The sequence below is a fragment of the Crocodylus siamensis genome, chromosome 6 (assembly GCF_052110815.1).
Source record: "Crocodylus siamensis isolate JL-2025a chromosome 6, ASM5211081v1, whole genome shotgun sequence".
Classification (NCBI taxonomy): domain Eukaryota; kingdom Metazoa; phylum Chordata; order Crocodylia; family Crocodylidae; genus Crocodylus; species Crocodylus siamensis.
Genome location: NC_143400.1, coordinates 80,371,948 through 80,394,385, shown reverse-complemented (window position 1 = coordinate 80,394,385; position 22,438 = coordinate 80,371,948). Strand labels below are relative to the sequence as shown.

At 40.0% G+C, this 22,438-nt stretch overlaps 1 protein-coding gene across 1 annotated transcript in view; it reads left to right on the top strand.

Annotated features, from left to right (window-relative positions):
* The window catches only part of LOC149863059 (maltase-glucoamylase-like), a 151,538-nt gene that overhangs the window by 89,455 nt on the left and 39,645 nt on the right, over nt 1-22,438 (top strand). The window contains exons 32-37 of the mRNA XM_090051177.1: nt 1,333-1,461; nt 1,600-1,707; nt 3,210-3,272; nt 4,509-4,643; nt 7,934-8,018; nt 9,528-9,666. Of these exons, the coding sequence (XP_089907303.1) occupies nt 1,333-1,461; nt 1,600-1,707; nt 3,210-3,272; nt 4,509-4,643; nt 7,934-8,018; nt 9,528-9,666 (659 nt within the window). The remainder of the gene's footprint in view (nt 1-1,332; nt 1,462-1,599; nt 1,708-3,209; nt 3,273-4,508; nt 4,644-7,933; nt 8,019-9,527; nt 9,667-22,438) is intronic.

Sequence of the window (22,438 nt, the reverse complement as noted above, 5' to 3'; positions counted from 1 at the left end):
CTTGTGGCATGTCAGAAAGGATCATTGGGATCCCACATCAGATCTCATTGTACCTTTAAATTAGCATTAGCCAACCAACTTCATAGTTTCAGACTTAGGTACATTAAGTGGTAAGGAGAGATCCCCACAGCTTTGGTGATTTAGCCCTAGTACCTTTAAAACTGTTCACAAAATGTCTTCAGTTTTATAAAATAGCTTCTGATATAAATATATTATTTTTAACCATCAATGAAATACTAACCATGCTCTTTTTGCTTTTTGCTTTAAATAAAACTTTAATATTAAGGACTAACATATATTGATTTTCATACATAATCTTGGCATACTTTCAGTTAAGTTCATGCTTGTAAAATGAGCACAGACCCTGTATCCATGCTTGGCTTAGTTTTATGTTCCCTGAATTCATTGATTCAGTGGGAGCAGTCATCATTGGCATTTCCTCAATATGAGGATGACAGATGGGGAGCAGACCAGGAACAGCAGAGTCTAAGAAATACAAGAGTGCATTCTTGAACAAAAGTCATGGCCTAGATTAAGCATTTTGAAGGCAGTCATTCTGAAGAGGGTGCAGCTGATTTGCCTGCTAGAAGTCCTCACAGAATTCATGGAGTGTTCACCGCTTGAAACTTCCCTGACGTTGTTGTGGAAATGATTTCATTTCCCCCCCCAAAACAGATTGGTGGTGGTAGCTTCAACATATAACTTATGAGTCCACCACTCTATCCATTTGTATTCATTTGCATTACAGACCAACTAGAAATACAAGCTAAGCATTGGCTCTCACTGTGCTACTTATAATGGATTAGCAGGGAAGAAGGAGAAAGAAAAAGCAGGATGTATTTAATGCCAGCATTGTAACATTCAGGTGGTTTTTTACAGTCATGGCTGGGCACCGGTTTAATACTGTTGGGAGTAACTTTCAAAGGCATGTGAGCACAGTATAATGGTATCTCACATTAAAGGCACTCTTTCAGTATAGAGTTCAGATGACAGGGAATCATCTCAGAATGGCACAAACTGATGATCCATTTATTCCTCAGGCACTGATTTACACACATGTATATTTTTCATATATATTTGAAAAATGGGACTTTATTCATCTCTAGTGAATAATAAATTTTCTATCTTTCAAATAAATTTAGGATATGAGAGGTCTAACTGTGAAATGACCTTGATTTTGGTTTAATATTCAGTAGATATTCTTGCTAGAAGATGCAGCAGTTTCCACTTTTACTTTTCAGAAAGTCAGCAGTTCTCTTGATTTACCTGCTGTGATATAAATATGCACTTAAAAAAACACTTAACTGCATGCATTGTTTTTGCGAACCACAGGATGTACAATACACGGATATCGATTATATGGAACGGCAGTTAGACTTCACTCTTAGCCCAAACTTCTTTGGATTGCCAAAACTTGTTGACAAAATGAAAGCAGAAGGAATGAGATTCATCATTATTCTGGTTAGTCTTCAGGCCTTCCTCCCCTCCTCAAATTGCTATTCATCATGGCAGGATATATTTAATTCCTGATGCATATTACTTCATTTCTAGGCTTGATTTCTGAACACAAATTTAAAATAGTTTTTCCTTTAATTTTAGGATCCAGCAATTTCTGGAAATGAAACCAATTACCCAGCTTATACAAGGGGCTTACAGAACGATGTCTTTATCAAGTGGCCTAATAGTAGTGATATCGTATGGGGAAAGGTAATGTTTTTGGACAATTTATGTCATTAAAGACAGCGTGTCTGAGTATGATTTTATGTTAACATGGCTAAGTAGTGATTTGACCCTGAGCTACAAGAGGAAAAGGGTTCTGATTCTAGAGAATTCTTTTAATAAAGTAGAAAAAGGATATGATGAAATTTAGTATTTGGAAGCTGAAGCTAGACCAGTTCAGAAGTTCTTTAGCTTGTTTTATAAGGGAATCTAAGAAAATTATAAAAATCCCCTTCAGGTCTTAACATTTATTATAGCAGTAGTAAATCTAAGGAGATATTCTTATGTCTCTTCAATTAGGAGAGATGTCCTGTTTTTATGCCAGCATCTTCGCAGAGCAAATCCCGAAGGCAAATCCAATAGGAATTCTCCACAAATAGCTAATCATATGTCATGGGTATGTCTCAGTTCACATCAAAATATGTAAAAGTAAAATCCTCATGATACTGAGTGAGGCTCAAAATGCCTAATGATACTGAGTGAGGCTTACTAACTGGATTTTACTACTGAAACCCAACATCTGTAAGTCCACCTGGACTAAAATAGCTGAATAATGAACCGTCATCAGCACCTATCCATGTATGACCCAAAATGTTCCTGCCACCTCTGGTGGTACCAGCAGATTAGACCAAAGGAAAACGTGTACATGGAATAGTGTCATTCCTTTTTCTTCATGCGAGGACTTGGGATGGTTGGCTGGGGAAATAACCCCAGATGAAGGTGCCTGGAGGAAGCCCTTGATCCATTTAGGAAGGGAACGGCAGAGGTGGTATCACACTATAGAGTCTTGTCATCTCTGCATGGAAGACCGTGGGTCCTAACGATTTTCTTGAGATCTGCATGGGTTGAGTGAATTTTGGAGGCTGAGCACAAGCTATTTTGAAGAGGGATAGTGTACATACCCTTCCAAAGGACCAACAACACTTTCCATTAGTTTTCTTCTCTAGAGAGAGCATGGTTTTTATAACTTTTATTTATTTCTTCCTTAATACTGGTTTTCTATGTACTGGTACCCATAAGATGAAACTATGCACACAGAAGGGCTTCCCTTCATTATAACAGTAATCTCTTTAAAAAATTGAGTGGCTTGTATGTTCTAAAGAAATCCAAATCTTAGCAGTATCAGCAGTGGGTGGAACACATACCTTATTACTGATAATTGTGTGAAAAAATGGTCTGAGATTGATTTTGATACAAAAAGGAGTCCTATGTCCTTTTGATGAAAGAGGTTGCGTCTCTTGTAGTAAATAGCTATCAGCCTTAGAAATAGTTGTGCTGGAGAGGAACTTGGTTTGAAAGGACATAGTTACTATTGAATCAATGAGGAAGGATCAGGAAATATTACTGTGAGTGTTCACAAGAGTCCCTTTTAAGAAAAGAAAATGCTTGCGGTGGGGGATTTCAAAATGAGTCTAAAACAGAGTTTGTCATATATTATGTAACTACCATGTTTGTACTGATCTTTTAAATACTTGTTTTCCTTTTAATAGGTCTGGCCAGATTATCCTAATGTTACTGTTAATGAATCTTTACCCTGGGAAACCCAAGTGGAAGTAAGTATGTATGCCATTGTTGGCATGATCATTTCCTACTGACACCAAGCCACACAGGCAGAATGAACAACACGTCTGTTCAAAATAGCAGAATAACTATGTAATGAAGTGGTTCTCAAACTTTTTGGACTTGAGGCACCCTTCAGTGGACTTGAGGCACCCCTCCATATTGAATGGCATCCAGTTTCAAAAAACAATATATATATATATGACAGTGCTTAGCTCCTTGCAGAGGGGCTGGGCACTGGAGGTGGATTGGCCGGGCAAGGACAAGCCTGAGCTTGCACTTCTCTAAGACCATTTATGTTTTAGGGTTTTATGCTAAGACCAAATGAGGCACTAGTGTTCACTTATACTTTGACAATGTGAAGTGGCCACAAAGTTGGTGCACATGTAATTCTTGTTTGATTTAAGAACTCGTTAAACCACCAGAGTGGAGTACAGCTGTTTTAATATGAGTGAAAAGAGACCCTGAGAGTCAGATCCTTGAGGATGAATTCCTGATTCTACAATGATTAGAAGTGTTCTTTTAAATAAATGACTTTGCTCTTATGTAAATTTGTCTATTCCAAAATACAAAGTCATTATACTTTGACTACAAAGTAGCCAATTATCAGTGTTTATTTGTGAAAACAACCAAAATTAAAATTCACCTTTGCAAGCAACGCTTTCTTCTTCTATCTCTCTGTATTTATTATTCAGTTAAAAAATAGCCAAACTATTTTTCTTTTAGTACTCTAATGAATTTTAAATCCCTTTTAATCTGGTAGTATTTTAAGCATTCCTGAAGATTAATTTATTTTTTTTTTATTTATTTTTTTTTAATTCAACACAAAAATAAGAAATGCATACGTACTGATTACATAAATATCCATCTAAAAGACATAGATGTCTACCACAAATAAAGCACTAAATGGCAGGAGGGAAAAAAGAGGGAGGGATAAGAGACGAAAAGATAAGTATGTAAGGAATAATAATCACTAAACCTAGTTTTGAATTTAGTTTCCAACATTTCTAAAAAAAAAATCTTTCTAAATGGCATTAAACTTTTGAAAGCAGTTACAGTCACAAAACCCTTTTTTTTTTTTCCATGGATGCTAGTTGTGACATTTGATATTCAGAGATTTTATGCCTGTGTTTGCAGATTTCAGTTAAAAATCCATAAACTATGAAAAACATTTACTGCTGTAAATGCAGTGGTTCCATCTATTTCTAAGTATCTATCATTTTTTGCAGCTGTACAGAGCATATGCAGCTTTCCCAGACTTCTTCCGTAATACCACAGCTCAATGGTGGGAAATGGAAATAAGAGAATATTACACTAATCCTAATCAGCCTGAAAAAAGTGTAAAGTTTGATGGCCTGTGGATTGTGAGTATTTATATTTTATCTTTTGAATTAAAACCTGTTTTAAATTTCTGAGGCTTTTATGAGGCTAGGGTTTATACTAACATTTGGTTGTAAACCTTAATGCTATTGAACTGCAAAGCTCAGGGCAGTTCTGGAAAAGGATTTTCCCAGAGGTTTGCCTGTTCAGATCCAGACTATTAAAAGGAGGTGGCCATGTACAGCGAGTAAACCCAAAGCTAAATTCCTTCAAAAGTTTGGGAGAAGCAAGGATTTTTGTGGATGATATCTTTTATTGACTGGGATAAATTTGCAAAGCATTCCTCACCAGCCCTGAGGAAAGAAGCAGGTACAGCAATGGCTGTTTCACTAATACACTGCTGTTTGCCACTAGGCAGTCCTAATTTTTTCGTTATTGAGATATTTTAGTTTCATTACCTTATTGGCATTATTGTGATTTTTGTATCTTCAGCTATTGTTTTTTAGGTTGATCCTACTGTTATTCACATCTTTAGGGCTGTCCACAACACAGGGTTATCAAACAATTTGCCATAATTTTTCTCTCTGCAGGACAAACTACAGAACTGGGCTACATGAGGTTTTTAGCTTATTTCTAAAATGGAATGGACACAATTTCTGTTGGAGATAAAATATTAATATACTGTTCTATCCCTACGATGCAGTAATGTTGTTGACATTTTTCAGTAATGCTACCAATGGCCAGATACAGATATTCAAAAAGTCCAAGGCAGAATTGATCTAAATTACACGGTTTTCTGTAAGTGGCACAGGCTGTGTGTAGACGAAGCAAGAAGCATGTGTGCATAACACTGTAAAGTGAGCTAAATGCTTTTGCACCGCTTTAATGGTGTCAGTATTTGCATGAGTCAGAGGTGTATTCACATTAAGTCCAGCTGCTTTAGGAAATTCGGCAACATAATGCGCCTTAGATAAGTTGGGGTGCAGCAAACTAAAACTCGTTTGCTGTCCCTACAGCTGTGGAACAAAGCGCTGGGCTCCGTGCAGCTCCACAGCTCTAAGTCAACAGGATGTGTACATGACACGGGAGGGGGTTAATCAGCCCTAAATTGAAGCAGTGTTTTTTAAAACCCACTGCTTCAATTTAGGACCTCCATTTTGTCTACACACGCCCATAGTTTTGATCATTAGTGAACAGAATGCACATTCACACTTTGGTAGGGTTGCAAGTCTTTGATAGGGCTCTGCCATTTTAAAACTAGTCTATATGTGCCAAACTTCTCTTCTGTTATGGGTATAGACTGGTTCTGTGTGCTAACTTCTGTTCTGTTACAAGTATAGAGTGGTTTCTGATCAATTATAGTGGTAAAAGTATAGTGTCTGTACCTGGCTTGATTGTTAGTTAAACCAGTAGACAACATAACGGAGCAACTGTAGCTACACACAAATTATTAAATGTTTCAAAATTCAGAGATGCAAGCATTCATACATCTGTACTCTGTCTTGTTCTCGAGGTAGTGGGATTTATAAAGAGAGACTGAGAGGATGCATGCTATGTGATCAAAATATTGACACCAGCCAGCGTGCACTCTGTCATAATGAGATCAGAGTCTAAGAATAAAGTTTCAGTCCATTACTCAGGATGCTGCAAAATCCTTGGTCCGTATCCAAGAATAAAGGACTTAGGGACTTAAAATGGGGCTCAAGTTGAATTTAGGCTTCATAAGATCCAAATCTGCAATCCTGAAAAACTTGCTAAGCCATTGTCAAACTTTGAAGGCACCTGATGTTCATGGCACTGAAATTTTTTACCTTAAAATTCTTTAAGCATATAAAGGCTTCATTTCTGGGCATATGCAAAAGCACTTCATTTTTTATAGGAATGACCAACTTCATGTATATGTCACACCTAACCCTGGTGTGGGTCAGGATATGGAAATGAGGCTTTCCTTTGCTGAAGTCCATTGAATGGCTTGATAAGCATTCTCAGATCATACATAAACCATACTGAAATAACTCTCTACAAAATACAACTCTTCCTCCCCACCCCCCTGCCCCATATGAATGTTTCACAGAATTGCTTAGTAGTAAGAACACTTTCTCAAGAACTGGCAGCATTGGGTCTGATTCTCTACTTTTCACTAAGGAAACCAAACCTACAACTCCTCTTCTCCTAGGTGAGCACCCTAACCATCAAGCTAATTTTTATATTAAATAGCCATTAGTTAAAGTATGACTTAGGAACAGGGGCCATTACCCAGTTTTCTCCTGCCCCTTCCCAGGTGAGCACTTCAATTATGTAGTTATACTCTTGCATTCTGTCTATTTCTGGTCTAATTTATGTTGAATTCCTTTCTTCACAAATGGCACAGCATCAACAGGAGGAGTGGACCGTGCCCCCCTGTCCCATCTAGGATAGCTTATACTAGAGAAAAAGGCTTAGAACATTTTCTTGCAAGTTAAGTTTTAATTCCCTCTCATGGAGGAAAAATTTGACCCTGGCCTCCCCAGTTCCTAGGTGATTGCTCAAAGAACTAGATGTATGTAAACGGAGATCCATGTCCATTCTTCTCTGTGTAACAGAGTGAGCTCAGAGTTTCTTTGAAACAAAGAAAGAGCATAAATGTTGGGGAGGTGGGGAGCAAAACTCTGGGCTTTAGGCGCTGTTTGGAAATTTTAGCCCAGATTCTGTCATTTTTAAACCAGTCTATGTATACCAAACCTCTGTTCTATTATGGATATAGACTACTTTCCAATCACTTATACTGGTAAAAGTGCAATGTCTGTATCTGGCCTGTGGGTCACTAGTTAAGCCAGTGGACAACATAATGCAGCAACTGTAGATCTCTAGAAACTATTACATGTAGCCATGAGTCACAGTGACATAGGTTGGGTGTATATAGGAGGAACAAAAAAAGGAGATTCCAAAAGGACCATGGAAGGTTAGTGGATCTCTTACAGAGGCCAAAGGAAAATTATCTGTCAGTATCTTGGCAGGGAGCCTTTCAGATCACTAGTAATTATTTCTAGGAGCTTATTACAACTAATACGTTGAGAAGGGAAATTTTAAAAAGTAAGAATTAGAACTTTGCATGTTAAATCCCAAGAAGAAGCAATATTTTTTCCTTCCTTTTCTTTCTTAGAAATTTTGAATATTACCATCTGAAATAAAGGTAAGTTGCAGGGATACAAATACTAAAAAAAATTGCTTTACAAGCACTTGAAGGACTTTTTCTATGCTTGTTTGCAATACAGGGTTCAGTAGATAGTGGTGTACCATTGACACAAATAAGATTCATGTTGCGAGTAAGTTTATATTATTTCTCATTATTTAGGACATGAATGAACCTGCAAGTTTTGTTAACGGTGCAGTCGGAGGCTGTAGAGATGCCATACTAAATAATCCTCCATATATGCCATGTAAGTATAACAGCTGTCACTCACTCTCTTAGGTCCCCCTGGTTATTGTAAATTATTGCTCGGCCAAATTTTCAAGCATGGGATGCCTAAAGTTAAGACATGTAAGTCCACGTCTTCAGAGCTTATGAATAGAGTCCTACTGGATTAACAGTTGAAGTGGGCTGTGCTGGAGCTCCTTTAATCTTGCAAGTTCCCTCGAACACCCTACTGCTGGTGATTGGTGGAGGGGCCCTGCTTGAGACTCATTCCTGATCAGCAGGGAAGCAAAAACCATGGGTTTAAACTTGGCAGCATTTTTGTCTCCCCACCAGTCAGCAGAAAGCAGTGGGGCCATTGGGGCCCCCCAGCCGATCAGTGGCAGGGAAACAAACACTGCACCAAGTTTAAACCCACAAATTTAACTTCTTTGCTGAACTAAGAATGAGCTGAAAGCGAGGCCCCTCCACCAGTCATTTGGGGTGGGGGGAGTGGATGCAAAGGGGAACCTGCAAGATTAAAGGAACTGCAGCACAGTCTACTTCTGCCATGTATCTGGTAGGGCCCTACTTACGAGCTCTTGCTGCAGAAACTGGTTTCTTAAGACATCTACATCTGTTTACATATGGATTTAGATACCTGACTTCAGACATAAATAAAAATGTAGAGCCAAGTGGTTTTTTTCCCCTGGTTTATAAGTTATGGGAATTTGTTTCTTCAGATGAACAATTGAGTTCAGTTTTAAGGATTTAAAAAAGATTCCTCTTGGTTCCCATCTTTAACAATGGGCCTGATTTAAAAAAAAAAACAACTTAATTTTTAAGCTAATTTTTAAGCTCAAGGAATACACTTTAGATACACAATCAAATACAAATGTTCTTCAGTCACCCTTGAGTACCACCATATAGACGCTCCAGAACCAACCACTACTGCCTCTGTTAATGAACAATTTGTGCTCAAATTGTTAGAATATTGGGACCTCAGCAGAAATGTACATGGCATGTCGTTATTTAGGTGGATATTTCAAAGGTAGAAAGGATAATTATGTGCTCCAATTCCTCTGAAAGTCCTTTTCTGAACACCTCTGACCTAATGCATTGCTCATATTTTCACTGCATTGTCATCTGCTTACTAATTTTTTTCAAACCTCATGCATAGTATCTCAGTATAAATTTGCGCAGCTTTCACCTGCTTCATACTCACTCACAGACATTTTCCATTCTGCAGGTGATATGGATGATACATAGAGATGCTTATAAAGTGTTAGGTATCCTTTGCTGTTTGTGTATGCTAAGGAGTCAGTATTTCTTTCATAGTCCCTTATTAATGCACAGGAGCACGGGAGACTGCCAGTATTCACATGTTGGACATTTAAAAAAGCAAAAAGAACTTGAATGTATTGCATCGGAAGGTAGAGGAGAATGGGAAGAGAGAGAAAATTCAGATATTGATAAAGAATGAATTATTTAGTTATTAAATATACTTAGTTACTTGAGAGTGCCAATATTTAAATTTAAATGTTATTTCCATTAGATTTGGAATCACAGTCACTTGGACTGAATCACAAAACCTTGTGCATGGAAAGTCAACAGTTCCTGCCAGATGGAAGTCCAGTTAGACATTATGATGTGCATAATCTCTATGGATGGTCACATGCTAAACCCACCTATGAGTAAGGTTTTTTCTTCTCTTTTTGAACAGTCTCTTTATGCTGTAGTCCCATATGCTGTAGGTGCTTCTTTACTGATAATAGCAATGGGTGCATCTACACTGGATGTTTACTGCAGTCGCCTAATTAGCTCATCAGTAAACATTTCAGCATCTACACATGTGGCTCTATTAGGCTGCATTGAAATGAATAAAGTGTGCAGCAGGTTACTAAATAGTAAATAAAAGTACTGTCCTGCTGCAGAGTTGTTGTGTTCTGTGCACAACAGCGCACATGTAGATGCTGACAGGGCCGGCTGGGGCATGAGGGTGCTTCAGTGCAGGGACTGCCTGCTGGCTAGCCCCACACTGAAGCACCATTATGTCCCAGCCAGCCCCTCTGTAGCATGTTGAGCCAGGTGAGAGCAGCCCTGGGCTGGCAGGTAGACTCCCCTGGAACGTCTGCTAGCCAGGGATGCTCCAACCCAGCTCAATGGGCTGTGGGCCTGGGTGCATGGGGAAATGCAGTGCCTGGCAGCAATAAACTCTGGTGCGATATGCACTGAAATTTATTACTTCACATAAATATGCATGTGTAGATGTGCCCCTTGAGATGTATTCAAAGAGTTAAACAAATATTACAAGGGGCAACAATTATTGTTGTGAAAATTGTAGGCCATTTCTATTTTATTTTACATTGTTCTAGAAAATTAACTTCTAAATTAATGCTTTGCATCCAGTAATGTATATGTGTGACCCAATTTAGGATTTATTAGCCACATTCAATTAATAACCTTTCCTTTTTCTTCACTTTATTTCTTCCTAAGTTCAAGAATGAGTTGTTTCAAATGTATAAGGAGCATAGTTCTCCAGCAGCTCTGAGTGCAGTAATGATTGAGATACTTTGACTTTTCTGGCTTTAGATACGTTATCAGGACATATTGCCATATTATGTACTAAGGTCTTAATTCTGATGACCTTGCACTTAGTGTATCCAAGTCATGGGGAAGGGCTGGGGCAAAGAAAAAAATTTTGCTCTACCTGACTTTTATTCCTGTCTTCTCCTGACCCATCTTAGGCCCAAATTGCTCCCTGTACAATTAACAGCTACAGCTGTTCTGATTTACTCTGGCTAGTACTGTCATTTAGGGTCAGCTAGGGTCTGGGGACTGACAGAACATAGTGTGCAAATGTCCTTTGTCCTTGATCCCACCCTCTGTCCTTGATCTCACCCACTTCTTTCCACCCCGAAATGTTCTCTGCTCAACTGCAGCTTGCTCTGGTGTGCCCATTTCCTTTGCAAGCAAGTATTTTGCAGCAAATGCTAGCATAAAGCCAATATGACAGCTTTGCCCTGGGATTCTTTCCCTGCCAGAAAAAAACTCAGTTTTCCACAGTAGCTGTTATTTTGAAAATGCCCCCTTCAAAAATAAATTCTCAGGTAGCCTAGACCTGCTGTGGCTGCAGCTACACTGCCTGTCCATCCTCCCTTTATATTGACTGTGGTGCAAGCTTCCCCTGCGTGTGAATCCCGGCTGTTGCAACAGTCCTCAGGGAATTGTTGATATCTAGTATATATTGGGTCATCCATGTGTCTGTTTTCATTTTACACTTGGGACCAACTTGGTGTTTGAATGGCTCCAGGGTCAACAAGTCATAAACAAGATATAAAGCATCCTTTCCACTCCCCACTCCAAGCTGTTCTTATTTCACAAAGCTGATACAATTGAAAAAGCAGAATTGAGTTGAAGTCACCTGTATAATGAAACAGAGGGAAGGCTACCTATAGGGATACCATGTGCACCCATTTTAAGTTAACATCATTCTTCCTTGATCATGAAGAGTTCCTGGTCATGAAGAATTCACATTCTTATGACCAAATCTCTCAGCACAAAAAGGTACAAAGGATGATGTTATATTAAGCATCTGGCTGTTTTGTGTTTCTCTTTCTTCTCTTGGTGGTAGTGATGGTGGGGATGATCACACTTCCCATGTTGTAGAGTTTCTTGCTTGGTACTATGATCTTCATGAGGTTTATGCAAAGAAGAGGATTAAAGGATCCAGAAACAGCTTGCAGTTGAACAGTTAACTGAAGTCAGGACCTGGAACTGTAATCTGTTTTTAATAGGAACACTGTATGTACATGTCATGGACATGTAGACATGGTTTCTGTACTTGTGTAACCAGTGAGGCCCTGAATTGGGTTGTACTGCCTCATGCCCTGCTACTGCCCCAAGTGGCTGGTGGACCTTCGCAGCTCTTTCCACCTGCTGACCTTTCACGGGACCACCCTGTTGCCTTGCCTGCCACATCTTCATGTTGAAGTTAAACAGGGAGGCTGCCCTTAGAGATCAATGGGCTTTCTCTCCAGCTTCTTGTCAGGCTCCACTGAGCCTGCTTGATTCAGAGTCCTGACACACTTCCCCATCTCTCCATATCAAGAACACTGCCTCTTAGGGGCCTTTCAGGACCTGAACATTTAGCCCTCTGGTGTTTGCTCTCTTGCTTTAGCTGGGCCCCTCATCCCCAGGTCCATTGCCCCAGACCCCAGGATCCTAGGTTCCCCAGCCCCAGCCTTGCCCTCCTGATTTCTGGGCCCCTTGGCCCCAGTCTTACCCTCCTGGGTTCTGGGCTTATGCCCTCAGTTTTGGGGGATTCAGGCCTGCTTTCCTCTTCCATCCTTTCTGGAGTCTGAGCCCATGCCCACAGTCCATTTTATTACAGGTTCAGATCCTCAGTTTGCAAGCTAGTCCTCCAGCAACAGTAGCAGTGCATTCCTTTGGGGCTGCCTGCAGCCTCCAAGCCTCCCCTCACAGCCGCTCCCCTTCCTCCGCTATTTAAACAGAAGCACAGATCTAAGCCAAAAACTGCTTCTGAACTGAAACCCTTCCTCCCAGCTGTGTCACACCACAATAAAATAATAAATATGTAGCCAGAATAACTCAGCCTTTATGCCTACCTGGAGGTTCGTTTCAGCCCCGCTAGGATCTGGAACTTCCCAGGCAGTCCAGGGCCCGTTCCCTGTAATAGGGAACCCTTTGCCTTATTACAGGGGTTGTCAAATGGGGGTACGCATACCTCCAGGGGTACTTTGAAAGGTCCCAGGGGATACACGGGGGTGGGCGGGGATGGAGTGCTGCCCGGCTTCACATCCAGCCACTCGTCACCCCCCCCCCACTCCACATCCGGCTGCTCGCCACCCCCCCCACCCGCTTTCTGACCAGCCACTCACCCCTTGCTCCACACACTCAGCATCTTGCTGCTTGCCACCCCCACCTCCACTCCCTGCTCTGTGTCCAGCCTCTCACCACCCTCCCCATCCCATAAGGGTACACTTATTAAAAAGTGGGCTGCCGGGAGTATGCTTGTTAAAAAAAGTTGAAAACTCCTGCTCTATTACATATAAAGAGAACCCTGTGCCTTTAAGGAGGCCACCCTGGGGTGAAATCCATGCCTCCCCAAGGGAATATAGAAGAGGCCTGACCGCAGGAATCAGTCAGTGAGGGAGGACACAGTATAGATACAGGAGCTTTGCCAGTGGAAATATGAGCTAGCTGCAGAGCCACAGGTAGGTAAATCCTAAAAGGCAAGCCAGGTCTGGGAGACTTCAGTTAGGATCCTTTTCTCAAGTAACACTGTGAACATTGATTTACATTACAGTTTAGGAAAAAATGGTGTCTGGGCAAAACAGGTATTTAAGAAAAGTCTCTTTTAGTGTCTCATGTTTCTATGTTTGCCTTATCTTTAAATACAATATATTTAGTCCTTTCTCTTCTATCATAGTTTACTGCTGCTGGAACACAGTGAAACACTGTCACAAACAAATATAACAACTCTTCATAACTGTTTATTTCTGAAAAATGTATGTGCAAGATTAGGAATAAAATAAGATTATTTTTCAGAATGCAAAGCAGAAAATTGAATACAAAAGGGTAGCTGTCATAAATAAAAAATATGTATATACCAAGGTTTACAAGAGCTGACACTGTAGTTTACACTAGAAAATGACCTGTATCCTCAAATACAGTCCAGACCACTTAAGTCAGTAACCAGCAACTTTAGGTATGTTTTTTTTCTCTTAGCATCTTACAAGTTGGCTTTCTCCATAGAGCTTTTTATGACTCATCCAGTCCTCCTTCCTTGGACAAACCAAGGTGTTTGTGTCCCCTTTCTAAGATCTGTTCAAACCATGACAGACCTTTCCTAAAGTCGCTGGAATTCTTCCAGCAGAAACTAAAAGCTAATTTAAAAAAAAAACAAAAAATACCATCTCCTTTGGAGACAGATCTATTATCTCCCTTCCTTAGCCAATCACAGCATAGGTGATGACTCAGCATTCGTTTCTTGTTCTTCCATCGAATAAAGGGAATAGTGTTCTTTTTTTCTGTGTAGTAACATAATGCAAGCAGTTCTGTCTCCATGATCATTGTGGTTTCTTTCTTCTACTCACACATCAAGACAGGGTATTTGAAGGTAGCATCTGAACTGGTATTAGACTCATAGGATGTGTACAGGCAAGTGTGGATGTATGGTATGCGGCGGGGGGTGGGGGTTGACCTGAGAGATCCTGGATTAAAAAACACCCACACCAAAAAAAAATGGGGTAGTGCACATGACAGCAGTGCATACTTCCCAAAACCAGAGCCTGGCCAGCTGGAGCCATACTCTAGCTGTCAGCCAGGATTCCTGCCACAGCTTCAGCTCTAGGAGGCCCCCAGGACCACAGGTAAGGCACAGTTGCTGGCCCCAGCCTCCTACCACACCTGGGGTAACCTGCCATGCAGCAGAGCTCATGTGGCACAGGTGTTCCCCAGGGACAAGTAGCACTGGCATAAGAGACAGTCTGGGGAAATAAATGCCTGCAGTTATCTGGATGTGCCCATGAGGGTTCAAGCAGAGAGATTAAAGCATAGACTGGTCTCTTCCCCTCCCTCTATGCACAAGTTGTATGATCTGCCTTTGCCTACTGGAAGCCTTTGAATGATAGCATTGCAGCAACTGGCCTGACTGTTTGCCCTTCAAACTGGATCTACGTAGTACTAAACAGTATTTTAGAAGAAGTGGCACTTTCTGTGGTTAAAGGGAAAGTCAGCATCCAGTACAATCCTCCACTCTTAAGCCTTAGAGGTGAACTGAGTTCTGCATGAACAAGATGCATCCTCAGGGCTCTCTTTCCCAAACTAAATTCTGAAACTTCCAGTGCTTTCCTTCCCTGCTACCATTTACATGACACTTTTAACTTCTTTGCCTAGGCCTAGTATCTAGGAATATGCATCTCAGCTATAAAAATGGGTTACTAGCACTTGTTTACATCACAAGAGTGTAGAGAGTTTAAACATACTAAAGATTGCAAAGGGTGCAGTTACTGCAGTAATGTACAGCAAACCTGTACAGCTGGCCACCTGCAGGCCACATGCTGCCTCCAAGAGCCCAACATCTGGCACAAATGCTTAACATGTATCCTATGGGCTCCAGTGGTAGCTTCTCCCATTGCTGCATGGTGATGGGGGGCCTGGCTGTACTAGCCTAGCCCACACGGACACTAGTGCAGCCCAACTGGGGGGGCATAGAGGGCTTCTTACCATGGGCAGTGGTGGGCAGACTGCATGCCTATTGCACAGCACACACAGCAGTGAGTCATGTGCTCCTGGTAGACAGCCCTGCCTTACATAAAGAGATGGCGCTGCTTACCCTCACACCTACCAAAGTCTGTGACTGCCTATGTATACGTTTTAAGGGGAGAATGCCCTTACTTTGTTGAAGTGAAATACATATGGCCTGACAAAGGGTATTTATACACAAAAACTTGCAAAGAAGAATTTTTAATAAAAGATATCAGATTTACCCAAAGAACCTTGTCTGCCAGATACAAACATTACACTTTTACCACCATAAGTGATCAGAAACCAGTCTATACCCATAACGGAACAGAAGTTTGGTACACATAGGCTGGTTTAGAAATGGCAGAACCTGGTCTAAGTTTTCTCTGCCTCCCCACCCCCCTTCCCACCAAATGGTGAATGTATATTCTGTTCACTACCAACCTAAACTATGCCACTTACGGAAAACTGCCTAACTTAAATCGATTCCACTGCAAGCTTTTTGACTGTCTGTCCCAAGCCGCAAAGCCCAAAGTCCTTGAGAGATTACAAGAGTTCCAGCATCCTTTAGATGCCTGTAGCCATAAGGCCCAGGAGCCTTTGTAAAAGCTTACATGTCCTGTATGTGACCTTCCCAGTCTCCCAGTTTCTATGACTTTTACTTATCCCCACCTTCCCCCAGTGATTATTGTAATAATCCGGAAAACATGAAGGGAGCTTAAATACATTCAAGATTATGAAGTGTGCAGATACAGCAGTAATGAATGCCAAACCTCCATAGCTGACATTACGTGAGTGGTAATCACCCTTTCAGCATGTTCTATAAACCTAGCCCAGCCTTCCCATAATAGATTCAAGGATGATCAGGAGATTCCCTGTATTTTTCCCCCTAGGTTTCCTGAGTCTCTAGCACCCCCAACATGATAATTTATGCAGGGATTTCTTTGGCCCAGCAGAGTCTCTTCTGTGTTAACACAAGAAAGTTTGCTTTTACCCTACCCATCTGGTGCAGCTGACAAGAAGAAAGTATTCAGGGAGACAGTAGTATGGCTGCTGAAGGGCCTTGTTTAATACCAGTGCCATTTCCTTTTTCTTACCGCTCTATAGAGGTTTAGGTCTTATCCTTTAGCTCAGGCTGTAAGGACTTAGGTTCTTATCTTGGGAGGTCCCTGATTCAGTCCCTGATTCTAACCAGTATGATGGCTATTACACCTGCCAGCGGAAGAGGAAAAGGCTTATGATGAGAGGCAGAAGTGAAGGCAAAAGGCAAGCCAAGAGAGGAGAGACAAGAGCAAAGGTAAAACAGGAGTTGTAGATCATAGGTACATCCTTTTGGGAAGAATTGTAACTCGCTTTTAATTTGGGTTAGTTCTTTTGCACTTGGATAATTGTGATACCAAAGTCTGCAATCTATATCCTTTGAAAACATCATAATAAGAATGCACGCTTGTCTTGATTATATATACCTTAGTTTAAATATTCTACTAGTAGCTTATGTATGTAAATATTGTATGTGAAGATGATGAATGAACTTGCATGCCCAGATGGAAATGAAGACTTTTTGATACAAGTTTGAGAATCAGAGTCCCAAGTCCTATTAGGACCTTGACTGCTTATATTTAATACATCTTCTATTATTCAGTCACTACTGTACAGTGATCTCATTTGCAATAATGCTGTGGCAGCATAGACTTGAGCTGCCAAGAAAGTTCATGGGATGTCAGAAAGGATTATACAACTCACAACTCCATTTGGATGCAACTTCACTACCGTTGGCACCTAAGCAAGATAGATTAAAGCTAGCTCAAGGAAATCTATGCATGCTGCAGTTTTTCAATACAGATATACTCTTGGTTTTGAGTTCAGGAGCTTTACAATTGCTAACTTTTAGTAGATGCAATTTGTGAGCAGCATTCTGGAAACAGTTTGCCCAAGTCTGATATTAAGGGAACTTCATTTCTTACTTAGCTGGGAGCAATTACTTGTACATTGATTCTAATGAGTTCATCCATATAATTTTTTACGTTGTGTGATCCTAACTGCTGACCTACTTTATGAAATAAGATGGCCATGGCGATATTCCTAATATAGTTTAATTTGGAGGCAATTACTTGCCATCAAATGTTTTCTTGTTCCAGCACATTCAGACACAACATGTTGTATTTTCAACAGGGATTTCTATAATGAAACAGTTACCAAGGCCATGCTGGGACAATGCTGCGCATTGTAAACAAGATCAGTCAATCATAAGAGAACACTTGCTGCCACTCATTTACGAGGCAGAACTGTTCTCAGCATTTTGATCAACTGTTAAGAACATTAATTACCCAACAATAACCTCAAGTAACTAAAGTAATTAAAATATGAAATACCTTTTGCTTCTAGGTATAGCTGTGATGGACTATTTTAATTATAGAGTTGATATTGTTTTGGCCTTACAGTGTAAAGCATATGAGGGTATGTGAATTTATCATTTTAAATGCAGGCACCATACACCCGTTTTTCAATTAACACGCTTAATAAAAAAACCCAAGAAGTAATATTATAAAGGGAAAAAGAGTGAAGTTTTTATGTAAATGATATGCATACAGCTTTTCTTTTAATAATTTATTTTCTCACTTTCAAGGCGAACTTTATTATATGTTAATTCCTTACTGAGTAATACTATCCTATTTTAGATAATGTCTGAGCTAATGATAATATATCTAGGTTGTTTCATTTCCAATTCAATGAGCAAGCAAAGAACATCATTTTTATGTGGGTCTTAATGACCTTAAAGCCCTTGGTAACTTTGATATTATCATAAAGAAAGAAAATATCAAGGCCACTTGATTTTTTGACAGAAAGGATGGTATATTTGGCAGTGATCCAGTACATCACTGTCAATCAAAGCTCTCACAGAATTGCTGACAGAACAGTACAGAATCTCTGGTCTTTATACTGTCAGCCAAATCAAAGTACAATTTGGATTGTGTCAGTAGACAATAAGCTAACACCGAGGACAGTAGTATCATTACTTCTGAATAGTAAATGTACAATTAGACTTATTTTCTTCTTTTTTAAGAGGTCCAATAGGAGAACTGACTTAGACAAAAGATACATTGCACACATTGTCATTATATCGAAAAATCAACAGTATAGCTGTTTACAAATCTCAAAACATTCATTTTATCCTTCTTCATTAGTTTTAAGATGACCCAATGCCATAATTCAAGAGGTGCCATCATAGTAGAGTTGGGAACAATGAAAGCCAAAAAAATAGTTGTGAAATATCCCATGCTCTGAATTAATGGCAGGTGCAATATAGTTTGCATATGTAAACCTTATGACTGGTGACTTTTGGCCATACCTTTGGAATGGATTTTAATTAGATCAAGCCATAGTGACTTGCAAAATTCAGGGATTAAAATATTGACTTTTTTTTTCTAGGAAAGAGTACTGGGCAGGGAAACTGAGCTGCGGTGAGCTAGTATTTTTCTGCTCAAGTCAGACACTGGAAACAGTATCTCAGGGGAAACATGCTTCCTGATTCTTTTGCATTTGCTCTTCCAGGACTGTCTTTTGAAGCCAAAGAATTCCACACAGAGATCAGGGACTTGGGGCTGAAGAGCACTGCTACAGAGAGTCTAGCTCTTTCCACTTTCCTAGTGCTAGGGGACTATTTTAACTTCATTTCTGCCTTAGCGCCATGCCTTCCCACCTTTTAACACTATGCTTTGTATCCTGCATAGATACAACTGCAGAGGATTAACCACAGTATATTTCTGTATGCGTTGTGAAACTAAATAGCTTAGCATTTCAAGAAATTCATTATCCCTATTCCCTAATCTGTGGAAATAAATTTAAACAAAATATACTGTAAGATAATTAAAGGACTTCAGTAAAATGAATCTTTAAAATGTGTCAGCAACCAATAGTTACCACAAGTGTACAGTGTGAAGGTAATTCATTGATAAAATTTTCTTAAAATGAAAGTTCAACAGTATTGTTATTGCCAAGTTTCCATATAGTAATGAGAGTTGTTTTAAAAATAGATATTACAATAATGATAGATTTGGGATTTTTTGTATTTGTCTTCTGGTATTTTAGTCTCAGAGCTCTGTGTTTTCCTTCCCAGCATATTTTTAACAATGGCTGAAATTCTCACCTAAGCAACCACTTCCCACGATTAGGGCTGTAAGACCATCAGATATTGTGAAACTCTCAATAAAATCCCCAAAGTTGCCAGCACCAATACAGATATATGTTCACTGTAGTGGTTTTATAGTTCATTTGCAGTGGTTAAAGGTAAGCCCGTTCAGAAAGAGCACAATATGCACACAAGCACATAGCTTCCACATCCATATGGGTTTTGAAGAGAACTTTTGAACAAAAGTACCCTTCTGGCCTGACTTGAAAATATACCAGTCTCTTGACTGCCATGCTGGATTACTGTCATTCACTACTAAAATAGCTTCCAGACTGAATTAAAAGCCAAAATATTTTCAAGGAAAATTTAGTAGCTAGGAAGAATTTTCAGATATATATTTTTTTCCTTTCATGCAAGCGCTGTTCATGTACATACTTCAATCCTGCAAACTGCTGAGTGCCCTGACCCTGATCCCACAAAACACTTGAGACACATGCTGAATGTCTTCCACAGATGACATTTTCTTTTCATTTACTTTACTTAGATGCAAGTTCCAAAGCATTGTGCAAATAGGACAATTCAAGCAGGGCAGGAATGTGTGTGATAATACATTACCAAGAAATAAAAGATACTAGAAAAGTTATTGTTTATCTTGGAAGAAATAATTACAGTACATTAGTCTAGTTTAATTACTATGGTAATTTAAGTGACTTGTGTGTTTTTACTGTAATTATAGTGTCAGTAAAGCAGCAAATCCTGTAGAAGAATAAATAAATAGTGCCTTATTGAAGCAGCTGTTTAGGCTATTATTGTAGAAAGCAAAAGCGAGCAATGCAATTTCATCATTGTGGCTTTTTAACTAGTATTTTAGTTTAGTATTTTTGTGTAATGATTCACAGCATGTGTTCACAGTTACACAGGAATAGTTCTTTCTAAGAGCTCAAACCAGTGGTTCATATAACAAAGGGGGTCAAAAAACAGGTTTTACAGGAAGGTGCCAAAATACTTATAATGACAGTTAAAGGACAAAAGGAAATTTCTTATTTATGCTGTCAGCTAGTCATTGCCCCAATGTACATATGTTTAATATCCCAGGGGGTAGGACTCTCATGTGTAAAGTCAGTTGCTATAGGTAAATATACATTGTATAATAAATATCCTTTTTCCTTCATAGTAAGGACCACGGGCCCATTCCAGTGGATACTTTTACCTGTTTTTGTGGATGTATTTGGTAGTCGTGTTGGTCTGCGACAAACAGAAATGCAAAACTCTAGAACTCTTGCTTCACAGCTGATACCTTTTATTAGACCAACTAAGAAATTGCAAAAAAAAAAAAAAAATCTTTTTCTGCAAGCTTTCAGGCATCTCCCAGGGCTGCATGTACTTTTTTGGAAGATTGTTCACTCATCTCTACTTCTCCTTCTGGATAATTTGCATCAGCCATTGCCCCTGCAGGCCTCAGGGAGGAAGGTCAGGAGCAAAAGGAATGGTCTGTCTCTCTCATATGAGTGTCTTGTTGGAGAGCTTAGCCAGCAGGGTTGCTATGTATAAATTTTCAGACTGTCCATAAAAATCCAGGATAAAAACACCTGTCTGAAAAGGCTGTAAAAAAATATCGAGCTGTCTGTAGAAACACTGAGCAACCCAGAGCTGATTGACAATCCCTCCTCAGAAATAAAGCTGGAGTTAAGCATTGAAAGATGGACAAGCAGAGGAGCCCCAGTTAGTCTCTGAGTGGGAGCAAAGCTGTCAGAGCTTTGTAGCACATGGAAGCTTCTGGAGTCTCCCTGCCCCAACCATTTGCTGCTGCTGCCGGCTCCTGTTACCTGCCTGTAATACTGCTGGGTTACAGGTAGGCAGACAGTCCTTCTCTGGGGTGTCTCTGTTGGAATGGGAGTGTGTACAAGCCATTAACTGGCAGGGGTAAGATAGGAGGTGGGCTGGGGGGCATCAGTGTATGAAAGAAGCGAGTATGGGACCTCTGGGAGGGAGAGTGGGCAGGTCCTCTCCCCCTTGAGATCTCATACTCACTTCCACACACTCATGCCCCAGAACAGAACAGTACTGGAACTGCGAGAATGAATTGGGATATCCACGCACTGAAGCCCTGGGTCAGCACAATATAAACCATTGCTGCAGTCAGGCAGGGTTGCCAGACCAAGATTTATTTTCTTACTCCTGGTCTACAAACTTTTACTGATAGCCAAACTTTTTACTGTAGTCAGTTTTAAACCAAAAAAATTGAAAATATTATGGACCAGTCAAGTTATTGATGGGCAGAACCCTATTACTTCTGGTCAAACTCAGAACCTAGGAAGGAGAAAGAAGGACTGGGTTTAACAGAGACACTGTCACCCCTGTCATTTTCTGTAGGACAAAAAACAGTGAATAGAGGGTAATGCGAGTGTGAACACTGGCCTGGTGTGTAGGAGGGAGAAGGGAAGCACATGGAACTTTTGGCATGGAATAGACTGGGGGACAAGAAAGCAAAGCACATAAAGCCCTTCTCAGGGGGTAAAGGTGAGTATGGAAGGAAAGATTGGTAGACAGAAACTTCTTCATGTTGGGACCTAGGATTTGAGGGGTTGAATGACTATTAAAAAGCCTTTCCTCCTTTTTCACTGTTTTCCAGAATAGAAAAGTAAGAGGAAAGGGCAGTGATAATGCTGTTTATGCCTTTCTGGCTCAAGAGGCTTTATCTCATGGGCTAAATTAGCCTCCTTGTAGATAATTTTATCTTGCAGAGGAGTTATGCTATTACAAAACCAATGCTTTAAACCAGGCAGATTTAAAATGAATATCAGAAATAAAAAAAAATATCACCACTTAAACCTTAGAACAGTGTGAAAAAAAGATAGATTGTTCTGCTGGCTGATGTGTGGCCCATAGTCTAATTATCATGTTAAATAAAGGAAACACAGTCTGCTGTACCATATTTTGCATTCAAACAGATTAACCTCAAAAACATAATGACATTTGCATCCTAAATACATTTAAGAGGTAATCTCTTTGATTTAAATGTCCATGTCATGGCCTTTGAAACATGGAAAATTTGGGGGCAAAGGAAT